Genomic DNA, 12,145 nt, shown 5'->3' on the forward strand with positions numbered 1-12,145 from the left:
TTCAGCTAGAAAAACCCTGTTATAGCAGACGACAAAATTGAGCTGAGCTCTAGTAACCCATTGATGTTATGAATGCATGCCCGAAGAGTCTTCGATCAGTCTATTTTTCCATGAACGTAATTATCTAGGCAAACAATGCAACTTGATCTGTCTCTGGGATGCAACTGTAACCTAGTTTGCCTGAAGGCCAGAGAGGAATGTGCCTCCAATGGTGTCTCACAAGCATCGTCATCATTATATAACACTTTTTTAGACTAATTACAGCTCTAGTTATTGCTGATGGAATGTATTCAATGAATAGTGGAAGAGTTTTGTTTAGACAGTTTAACATAACCAGTTTTCATCCAACTGATTCACTTGTATGAAAAACATGTAAACCTAAACAGTTTTTGATACAGAGAGGTAAGGTAAACTTAAAATCCTTTTCTTAACACATTGCCTTTTCTTCATATAAACAAGGACACCAGCACCATTGTAATTGGAGGGCTTTCTGAATGAGCTCAAAGAGTTCCTTGCATTTGTATCTGTCTAGGAGAAACCTGTACATGAGCTTATTTATTGTAGGGTGTTGAATGATGGATTGATCATTAGGCACCCATAAGGAACCATGAGGACCAGATTAATGCTTTCAGTCCCTCTAATGGATTAAAAAGTCAAGTTCTCCTTGACAAAATTGCCAAATGGTTTTACTACAAGCTTTGGAAATGGAAATAATTATGGCAAAACAAAAGGAAGCTTTCTTCTGTGGAGGAGTATCGCAGAAAGCATAGGATACTTGTAAGGGAAACACATGCATTATCCCTTAATTAATCACAACCATAGCAGAAGTCACCACTGGTGGATGATGATGGTAACATCTGTTTTCAATGAGATTGTAATAAATCATTGGTTAAAATGCAGCAAACAACGTTTAAGGGAATTACTTGGTGATCCTGAAAGTGGAAGAGAAGCCAATATATTTTTTACCAGTATCATCCTAGAAATTAAACTAATGATTAGTTCATTATTCTATAATCATACAACAAACAAGAAATTTAAACATATACTGAGGCTCTTTTGAAGTGTTCTAAAAATCCAACATTACAATCTATCCAAATAAAAATTTGGCAATGATCCTAAAAATCTTAAGATACTTTTTTCTGTTTAATCCAATAAATTATTTGGCTTCCTACTGAAAATTACCATAACTCACGATACATCATCATCCTTTTCACAAATCTACCAATTACTATAACTTGAATGGTATACCATCAACATCCTAATGATCCAACATTAATATATGACTCAAGAGAATTCAATGTATAAAGGATCACATTTACATGGGATGAATTCCATGAATTATTTTCTGAAGAATCCTCAGTAAAATTGCTTAAAAATAGTGAACCCAAATGTTCCTACATCATATGATTCATATCTATAATGCAATCATAATAAGACATCAAAATGGTCAGTAAAACTTATACAATAAATAATGACAACATCATTTTCAACACAAAGTTATGGCCTGTACCTCGGCCAGGCAATCAAAAGCCCAAATAAGATATACCATAAAGGAAATCACTTCTCATCTTTAAAGTCATTTGGGTTTTACTCAAGAGAATAGCAACAGGAAAATGCCTTTAGTATCCTCTCACTTCCTGCTGAAATAAGATTTACAGGACATTTAACATTTGCCAAAAGGAGGATTGCTTCTCTTCCTTTCAAGTCAGTGAGCTCACTACAGTCACCAGCTACAGAAAAATGTCTGCACTCTCAACTCACCTTCAGTGCCAAAAGTCGTGATTATCAACACAAGCCTTCACATGTCCAAAATGACATGCAAGTTACTTTGTCTTACAAATTGAATCACCTCAGAATACATAAAAGGAATAAAATGATCCCTTCTTTGATAGGGACATATTACAAAGAATCAAGAATACTGAGCAGCACATTAGCACATATAATGAGGTTTAGCCTGAGCAAGCCATGGGCTAGACTAAAGATACAAAGCAGCATTTTGTAATAATAAATGCAAATTTTACATCATTTGACTTCTGAATGCTTGCTGCAAGTCCAGAACCTGCTGTCTCTGCTCAGGAGGTAAAGTATCAATTTGTTCAGGTGTCAGGTTCATGACTTGCTGTAGCAATGCCTTCTGTTGATCAGGCTCTAGGGGAACCTGAACAAAGAGATAATGCATATCAGTTTTCAGCATTATAGATAAGCAGATTTCCTTTTTTCAACCATAAAACAAAATAGGAAATTACAAGAGACCACCAAAAGTCCATAAGAATTTTGCATTTCTACCAAACTCTGTTCCCTTCATAAATATTTCTAGCCAGCAAGTTTACGAAACCAGCCAGAATTTTGTTCCACGTTTTTACTAAACAGTGGTACATGCTAAATATTATAACGTTTTTAGTGATAACTGCACTAACCTGAGTTAGCTGTTGACTTGGAGGTTGTGTCGTAGGCTGGCTATATACTTGAGAATACACGAGTCCAGCCCCTTCAACTGTACTACTCTGCAATGCTCCTTGCTGACCAGCCATCACAGTTGCAGATGGAGGCCCCATCATTGAACTACTTGATATTTGTAATTGGTTTGGTGCGTTTGATGATGGTAAGTCGTTTGATGATGGTAGTTTATTCCAATTGGCAAATGGTGCTGAACCGTTGTGCATTTCAGTGCTGGCTCCTCTTCCCAATTGAGCAATGTTACCGACACTTGAATTTGTTGACACCATTAATCCACTCTACATTATGTCAGAATGTTTCACACATACTCTTCACATAGAAATAGATCCATATGATTCCTTATAAAAATTCAAAAGAATCTAAATTTTGGTCTTTGAACTGACCTGTATATGTTGTGGCAGTGGCTGACTGGGTAGAGGTGGTGGCATTGCTTGATACGATAAGCCAACTAAGGGAGGTGGTATTCCACTAGATTCCTGTAACCACCTTCAGGGTCAATACTTCAGGAAATTAAGATTAAACAGCATAGTGTATCACCATCACATTCTTTCTCCCGCAGATGGGGTATACAGTGCACACACACCCCAAAAAGAAAAGAAACATGTCACGATATATCAATGTCTTCAAAATACCAAAACGGCCTATGAGGCCAAACAAGAGAGAAGGAATAAAGAAACAGAAGTCGTGCTTATGTTCACAAAACACAAGAAAGAGAGAAAGAACCTGTGAAAGTAGTGGTTGTTGACCCCGAGAGAACTGGAATCCCACAGCCTGTGCAGCTCGTGGAGATGGGGGACGAGTTTGTGGTAACGGAGGTTGAAGAGGTGGTTGAGGTTGTGTTCCTTGTGGAAACCCAGTTAGTGGTGCTGATGGTACTTGAATAAGTTGAGGTGGGAGCAATGTTGAAGGGTGAGTGCTCGATTGCTGCAGGGGAGGATGAGGAAACATTTGAAAAGCAAAATTTTGTGGACGCTGAGATTGAGACTGTTGAGGACCAGGGTGTAGTTGTTGAGCACCGCTAGGTATATGGGCTTGCCCTTGTGATGGGATCATTGGGGATAGCTGTCCACTTTGACTTCGTGGAAACTGCACATGTCCATGGTAGGTTAGAATGTCTAAGCAACAATGAACCAACCCAAGAAAGAGTTTCACAAATTCTGTTTGTAGCAAAGTTCAGAATATGATTGAGAGCTTGCCATGATAGATGGGAATTATCGAATATTAATTGTGTGAGTCATTTGGCTTCTAGTAAGGACCATAAGTAGGGTTCAAACTTCATGGTTTTTATTGTTTTAACTAATATTACATCCCAGGTTAACCAAAACACTCAACCAACCTGAGTACTGTAATTTACTTAACCGTGGTCAGTTTAAGATTCTATGGTACTCTGATGTATTGATGGTTTGACCTTTATAAATCCATCCACCCAGGTTAACAAAACAATGAACCAACCCAAGAAAAGAATATTGTAATTTACTTCACTCACCATCTGGGAAAAACAACCCAATATGATCTGTGCCTGAAAATCAGGTAAGTTTAAAATGTTTTAGTGAATGAATATAAAATATCCCATGAACCTGCATATTTGATGGTATGAAGTAGAAGTGTCTTAGCACCTGGAGTAATGCTTTTGCCAGCTGTGGAGTTGCTGCCAAAACTTGCCGTGCATTTTGCTGATTTTGTTGGATAAAGCCCTACATTCCGAAAGGCCCTTTGCATTATATAACACAACTAAATTCTGAGCTATGAACCATGAGTTAGTCAAAATTATTTGTGCCTTACCTTCATCAGATGAAGAATTTCAAAAAGTTGGAACCTCGACATACCAGCAAGATGAGTTGTAAGGGGATCAGCCGTGGGTACCCTACCATTCCCAACTGCACTAGATCCAACAGCCATTTGCGGAGATCCTAAAATACCAGACATTACTCCAGCGGCAGAAACGGCTGCATGAAAACCTACAGGCTGGTGTAAAGACAAGTCTCTAGCTACTTTTGGTCCGGCTGTTTGCTTGGACAGATCTGCATGTAAACTAGAATCAAAATCCAAAAGGGACTAACTAAAAAAACATTGTCTGTTACTCGGAGTAGATGGCTCACCTACAAGGCCTGGCCCTCCCCGCCCCTACAAATAACCAACCAATTCATGAGCTGAATACTCAGAACTCAAGAAAAAAAACTCACATTTTAAAAAATCCATCAAGAAATCTTTACCTGATCTCTGTTCCGGTCTGCAGTTCCTTTCTCATTCTCTGCGAAATCTACTCGTAACTGGCGTCCATTTATCTCATACCCCTGTAAATTACGCCGGGCACTCAAAGCTGTTTCCTCATCTTTATACTCACAGAAACCATAACCCTTTGGTTTTCCTGTATCCCTGTCAACGACCAAACTGGCAGAGAAACCATATTGATAAGATTGACTGCAAGATCCTGGAAGGCAAACCTTAAACCAAAAACTGAGCTACTTTTGGCTCATATTCCATAAGTCAGAGTATTAACATATGTGCATATGAAAAGATGACTGAGCAAGTGTATGCATAAAGTACGCATTGGACGGCTAACAAGTTCATCTACTCAATCTGCTTGCGATTAATAAAATTGTACTTATGCTTTCAAGAATAATCTCATGATTCAAATGCCCTTTCCCAGACTTTTACCACATTACATACAACATCACCTTTTCCGTACAGCTCATTTTACAATAGAACACACAACAGGCCAATTTGAGCACGAGAAAAAACAAGAAAGCTTCGAGTCATGTGCAGTATGCTGATAAGCAATTTTGCTCATAAATTATGTCAAAATTACAGCTTAAACATATCTTCATTCTCGACCAATGCTTGTATAATTTCAGTACAAAATAATAATCTGCAAATATGCATAGAATCATGATACTCTTTATGATGCCACAATTTAGACGGAGTCAACAGATTTGAATCAAGGATTATTCATAATTAACATGATACTCACACATCATCATAAAATAATACCATCCATCATAAACGAATACCATTCATCTTGATTCTTTTGCAATCAAGCCATTAGTCTTGAGTTCAAACTTCATATTAAGAATCAAAGAGTTCATCTCAATTGCTATAAATGCTCAAGGAAACCAGACACTTGTACTTCCATTCAGTGAAAGATTTTGCACGTATCAAATAATAATGGGCAATTTTATTCAAACCTCACAAACACCACCACATTATTGCTAATAATCAACAAGCGAGTTGAGGCAGTTAGAAGATATAGATACAGTTACAATATCAAAATAGCTGCTTATACAGCTGGTGAAATTAGTTCTGAGACATCGTTACAAAGCATAAAAGTATACAACGCATTGATGTTAGTTTGAGCCACATCGATTTTAACATCATCGCTGTGTCGTAAAAAATAGTAATTTCAATCAAACTGACCATGCGCAACAAAACATTGATTTTTAAAAAATTATTGATTTTACAACATGATCTTTAGGTGTTGGTCAGTATATCTATTCACAGCCATAAGGTTGACAACATGTCACTGCAATGAATGGAAAGCATGATTTCAAAATTTTACGCGATAAAGTTTAACAGACCACTACAACATGGAACTAGGTAGTAACCAGTTTAATACAGCTAGCACTGAAAGCATGTCGATACAAAGTTAAATTGGAATACTAGAAGAGAGGACACAAATTTCAAGAATAAAATATTTACAGTTTTGAAAGCGGCATAATAGTAGACTTGAATCAAAATTTACAATTTATTGGCACAGTTAGTTAGTATTGTTCAGAAATTTTACCCCAAATATTGCACTTCCCAATAAGGGATGGTCAAAACGAATTTCCATACAGAAATTTTAGACTCACAACATTTCCATTGTGCAAAATAACAGACACAGTGCATGCTCAAATTATCCACTTCACTTTCATCAAACATTTGCTACATGCATATTTTTCAACATATGAGATACATGAGAGAGAAAAGATGTACATCAACATTAATTTATATACTTTTCATATTTCTAAAGAAGAACAAACTTTTTTTAACTGCCTGAGATGTTCAAAAAAGGGGAAGCTCTTTCACCCTGATCTTGAACCCACCGAAAAGAGACGACTGGTCCAACCTCCTCACAGATGCGAATTAAATCTTCCTCTGCCGCATCATATGGTATATTCCCAACTGTTCCACGAAATTATGTTAGCATGATCTTCAAGAATAACCCAAGACTGCAATGGATAAATTCATTAGAACATATGGCTCATAAACCATCATGAATGATAATGATTCCTCCATATAGCATCCTTGGGTATTTAGATTTATAATGAATCAGCTATCACCACCATACAAATGCATCATACACAATCTTGATATATAACAGTTCTGTTCCCACCACATCGTAAAACATATCATCACATTATTCATCATGAACAATCATGATAGATAATGATTCACATGTCTCCCAAGCCATGTGCATCATGTAGGGTATTCTCTGTTGTAACTACTGTTATATCAATTGATGTTCATATCAACCATCCAACCCATTACGGGTTTTGGATTAGTTAAAACTGATGAATTGTCAAGACTAATTAAAATAAATCAGGAATTAATCAGTACAAATCTGCAGGAAAAAGGGAATTATATACACAATGCTTGAAAATCAAAGACCTAATGTGAATCTTAGCTGGTTCAATTAAATTTGGAAAGTTAAAAAGGACAAACTCTCGAACAGGGGGACCCAAAAAGCTTGAACGTTCCAAGAAAATCCAGATGTCAGCTAGTCGAAAAGAATAAATGGAAACCAGATGTTGAAACTCAAAATTCTGTTAGCAAAAAAAATGACTTTGAAACCACTTTAAAAAGGGACAAAAGCCATAAAATACATATAATCCTACAGTTAGCAAAAACTCTCAAAAACGGCTTTAAATTCCCTCGAAAACATCTAAACGCCGTGCGATTAAGAAAACCCTAAAGTTTAAAAACAGACAGACGTGAAGAGGGCTTACCAAAGACGCAGCGGTGTTGAGCACTGGCCATCGATCTGTTGCAGGGGGTAGAGAGAGAGAGAGAGAGAGAGAAAGTCAAAACAACTCGCGTGCGTCTTCACCAAGAAAAAGAGAGGGACTCAATTCTTGGAAGCTTCAACAAACAGGAAGAAAATCTCAGAAGAGGTGTGGAGAATCGAGTTGGGAGGAGAGCGGAAGGTCCAAGACCATCTTCTTCTTCTTCTTTCTTCTTCTTCTTCTTCTTCTTCTTGACTGTGAAGTTGTGTGGAGAAAGAACAGAGAACCCACGAGAGCCCAGCTCCTTCGCAAGCTCCAATGGCTCCCTCTCCCTGTCTCTCAGTCTTCTTTTGCGTTTCTTTTGCTTTCTTCCTCTGTTCTTCTTCTTGCTTTTTTGCTTTTCTGACCATTTTGCCAAAAAAGGAAACTCTTCTCCACCCCCTTTTGGGAAATAATGCCAAAAAAGAACATCTTCACTCTTTCTTCTCCTCTCTTAAATCTTTATTGAGGCATGGTCATGGTCATGGTCATGGTATGGGCATGGTCATGGTATGGGCATGGTATGGGTGATAGTGATGATATCTAAGCATCTTCAGAGAGCCCAAGAACATGCATGACCCATGGAACCTAGAAAGAGCGCTACAAGAGTTTGATTGCCTGCCCAATGGAAGGTGTACGTAGCCACATGTCACCTGTGACCACTTTCCAGAAGATTGCAACTCCTTTGTTTTTAAGCCGTATGGGTACTATGCATGCCTAATTGGGAGAGAGTCTAGTGGCTAGGCCGATGCATTATTGGGTGATCGACTGTGGGAGGGAACATTGGCACATCACTGTGGAGGTTTCACGTCTGAGTGGAAGAACAAGGTGCATAAAAGTTGGGTGATCTACGTAGAACAAGAAATGCCACGTGAGCATGTAGTTCGAAAAAATTGAATATCGTAGATCAAAGGCAAAAGCAGTGTGCTCTATCGTGGAGTAGTTTTTTTCCCATGGGATTAAGTTGTGCTCTACCAACAGTAAAATCTAGCTTTTCATCTCCTCATTCAACTAAAAGTGCATCTACTGCATCGAAAGTTGACTTGTCTATGTATATTTGAAATTCCACTTGATTAGGTTATCGAAGAATGGGGGCATGAGTCATGCATTCTTTGAGTAATGCAAATGTTGTCATGTGCACATCTTTCCATGCAAAATTCTTTTGAAAAGCACAAAAGGGTCAAGCTTCCTCAGTAACCGTCTTGATAAAGTCTCGACATTAACCCACATAACCTATGATGCCTTGCAGTTGCTCCTCAAGAAAACGTGCTTGGGTTCATTGGCAAAAGGGGGTGGAAGTGTTTGTCAAGAACCCTCGAGCTATTAACACTTTGTGTAAGATGATTTATATGAACTCTTCCCCTTCCTTCTCAAATAGTTCTCAAAACCAATAAGGCAACTAACGCCCCAATAGGTCTTACACATCAAACATATTTGTTACCGATACAACAATAAGAAACCCATGTTTGGATTGATTAAGATATACCCCAAATGACCACGTAGTGTTCATCTCATGTAAATTGTGAGAGGGAGAGGGAGAGAGAAAAGATTTAGCTAAAATCTTGAGCCTATGTGCTTGGTACAAGATTTATGGTGTAGTGAGTGTGTGTTTGTGTCTTAAGATATTTATGCTTAGATCTTGAAGTTCAAGAAGAAGAAAATCTCTAGTTTAAATCCCTCTAGAAAGCATTGTAACCTTGTAATATAGTGGTGGTGTGTGACAATTTGACAATTGAATTAAGCATCACATTCAACAATACAACATAAACAATTGCCACCACCTCCATACTCACCCTTCGCTCTTCAAGATTCTCTTAATAATCACTACCATGATTCCCATTTTGTGATGATTCGTTGTCTCTTTGCCATCGGTTCTTCACCACATTCCCATCTCAAGGTGATCATTTGCAACCAATCATTGTGTGCATGGGTGGAACCACCAAGGTTTTTGACCAAGAGATTGATGGAAGATGATATTTATAAGTGGGATGGTAAGAATTGAACAAGAAATTTGAATTAAGATAGATTTTTATGACAAGAAATGGGCAAGCAATCATTTTTGGCATCATGAAGAGGTATCTATGCATTGGTCTTGCACATCTTAGCAAGCACTACATTTAGAAAACTCTGCTCAAAGCAATGAAATGATGGCCGACACATATATGATGCTCGAATGACCACAACCAACAAAGAGACTCCACACACACATTTTATTAGGGGATATTTGACATGCTAAAAAAATCCATCCGCACAACCCAATGCATTATGAACCTCTAGAAAGGTCATACATCTCATGAAAGGCTCGAGGTCTCCAAAGTACATTCGCACACATTCTACATTAGCTAGTAACTCACACCCAACTAGTAATAGAGCTTAATGAGACAACTAAATCATTGGTAAGTCATTGACAACCCAATGACAACAAGAAACCTCAAAATGCACAAATGGGAATCACGTTTTACTAAGGTTAAGCACCAAATTAAGTAGCATATGCTATAGTCAAGTAACCAACAATCACTTTTCAGAGCCAAAATGGTAACCTTATTTAAATAGTGCTTATTCCCTATTTTAAAACTCTTCTTTCATATAGAACTCTGCTCAAAGCAATGAAATGATGACCGACACATATATGAAAAATAGGGAATAAACACATAAATGATGATCGACCCCAAAATGGTACCCTTATTTAAGGGGTGTTTATTCCCTATTTAATACTTACTTCTCTAACTAAAAGACTATCTATGTGCTCTTAGTTGCGTACACTTGTAGCATGAGTTCATCAAAATAGTTCCAACTCACATATGTTTGTCTATGACCCACACATACACTTACTAACAAAAGGTCTACTCCAATTTCCACATGTTTCAATTTCTATAGCTTACCCACCCCTGAGAATATTGCCTTCAGATAGAGTGAGGGTGGAATTGAGTCCCCATGATCTTACTAAAGGATGTATACCTCCTATCATCTCATAAATAGAGAAATGAATGGTTCCTTTTATTGTACAACAATTACCTAGAAATGGGCATCACATCATGTTATTTTCTACCATTTACAGTGACAAAGTCAATGCTTTGTCAACGACAACTCTCATGAAGTAAAGACCCCCCTCACAGATCTCCTTGGAGAGCATTCCCCCTTGTGTTGCCTAGTTTTTCTTTATCCCAGAAATAGGAACAAGTGTTGTACAATTGCGCGAGTGAATCTTTAAAAGTGTGAGCAGTATTGTCGTGTCAAAACATAAATGAGAGTTGGAACAAAAGATTCCAATTGTTTGATCATCTAGCATAACATTCGTTTTCCCTACGTTGGAAAACGAACGTGAATGTTATTTAAACATTCTTGTGTTTATTTTTTTGTTTTTTTCCCATTTTTTTAATGTTTTAAAAAAAATAAATCCATTTTTAGGCTTATTTACCTCATAATAAATAGTTAATCTAAAAGTATGGTATTTATCATTCTTTGATGGTGTTTTGCTTACGCAAATGCGAATGCATGTATGGTATGTATGGTTCATACTATGCAACTTTGATGCATCAACAAACGATCAAAAGTAATTATACACCAAATCTACAAACCCTATTTACCAAAGATGGAAGAAATGGACCCGAACTAGCCCTATTTACCAAACATTTGAGTGTATAATTACTTTATAAAGTGTAATTTTTTGGACATAGGGGTAGTTTGGTAAATTTGGAATTTCTAGGGGCATTCTGGTAAATAGACGAACTTCCAGGGGTATCCTGGTACTTTTCCCTAATTTCTATGTGTTGATGTAACTTATTAGAAGGTCATTACTAAAGTTTCAGGCTAATACATGACCAAATGTTTGATGACGGAAATTCCAAGAGCACATGATTAAACGTCTCATTATTAATTTTCTAGTAATTGATACGACAAGAGCTTGTCAGGTTATGTGCATATTTCTCAAGATAGTTTCGTCATATTTGATCTTTGAGATTGACCTTCAGTTGACCCCCTTGGATTAACCTTGTTTATCATAATTAATGATATACATTAAGTAAATGTAATGGAATGTTTTAAAATTCCTAACGCAGTGGACTTACAATGCAAATGCATACAATGGAACAATTTGATTGCTATGATGTATACTAAATCATAATGTTACGATTTCAGAAACCCATTCTTTTGAATCCTAGTTATCCATTGTTTGTGTCTCGCACATTCTAATTCCCATATTTTTGCAATTTTCTTCCTGGAAAGTTTTAGATTGTCATGTTTTTTTTTGTCTTACGTACTAATTAGCAACTTACAAATATATTCCCAAATAAGAGTCATGAGATCACGTCGCACAGTGCATGTGATGACTGGTGGCAAAGCTTTGATTTCAAATAAACTTCTGAATTAAATCAAATGAAAAAAATCCACCAAGATAAAAAGCCATAGTTTCTACTCTTCATCCATGACCCATGACCCATCTATGCCAAGCACAATTTACATGCTTGCATGCAAGTTATATAACAGCACAATTTCAAACCCAGAACTGTTGAAGAATGAAAACATTTCATGGAAAGGATGATTATTGATAATGACAAACAGAGCATACCATCAATGTATGTGTATATATTTACACATAAGGCCGAGACACAATTCTGTATCACAATGCATTAGAAATCTTTAACATGAGATGGATATGTCATCAAATG

At 37.1% G+C, this 12,145-nt stretch overlaps 1 protein-coding gene across 2 annotated transcripts; it reads right to left on the reverse strand.

Annotated features, from left to right (window-relative positions):
- Window positions 1-1,543: 1,543 nt before the first annotated feature.
- LOC147853346 (cleavage stimulating factor 64-like) lies at window positions 1,544-7,754 on the reverse strand. Of its 2 annotated transcripts, XM_087332801.1 has the most exons (12): window positions 7,583-7,754; window positions 7,443-7,526; window positions 6,540-6,618; window positions 4,671-4,848; window positions 4,557-4,581; window positions 4,240-4,478; window positions 4,074-4,151; window positions 3,944-3,976; window positions 3,181-3,543; window positions 2,841-2,933; window positions 2,418-2,735; window positions 1,544-2,158 (listed from the first exon to the last, which is right to left on the reverse strand). In XM_087332801.1, the coding sequence occupies exons 2-12, from the start codon at window positions 7,471-7,473 to the stop codon at window positions 2,018-2,020; spliced, it is 1,578 nt and encodes a 525-aa protein (XP_087188927.1). In that variant the 5' UTR covers window positions 7,474-7,526; window positions 7,583-7,754; the 3' UTR covers window positions 1,544-2,017. The 2 variants fall into 2 exon arrangements, with proteins under 2 accessions (XP_087188927.1, XP_087188926.1); XM_087332800.1 differs by having other exon boundaries at window positions 7,443-7,754.
- Between the last annotated feature and the right edge of the window lie 4,391 nt (window positions 7,755-12,145).

This window comes from Azolla caroliniana, unplaced genomic scaffold (assembly GCF_043228905.1).
Source record: "Azolla caroliniana isolate FFs.n. ecotype wild unplaced genomic scaffold, voAzoCaro1.0.p SCAF_17, whole genome shotgun sequence".
NCBI lineage: Eukaryota > Viridiplantae > Streptophyta > Polypodiopsida > Salviniales > Salviniaceae > Azolla > Azolla caroliniana.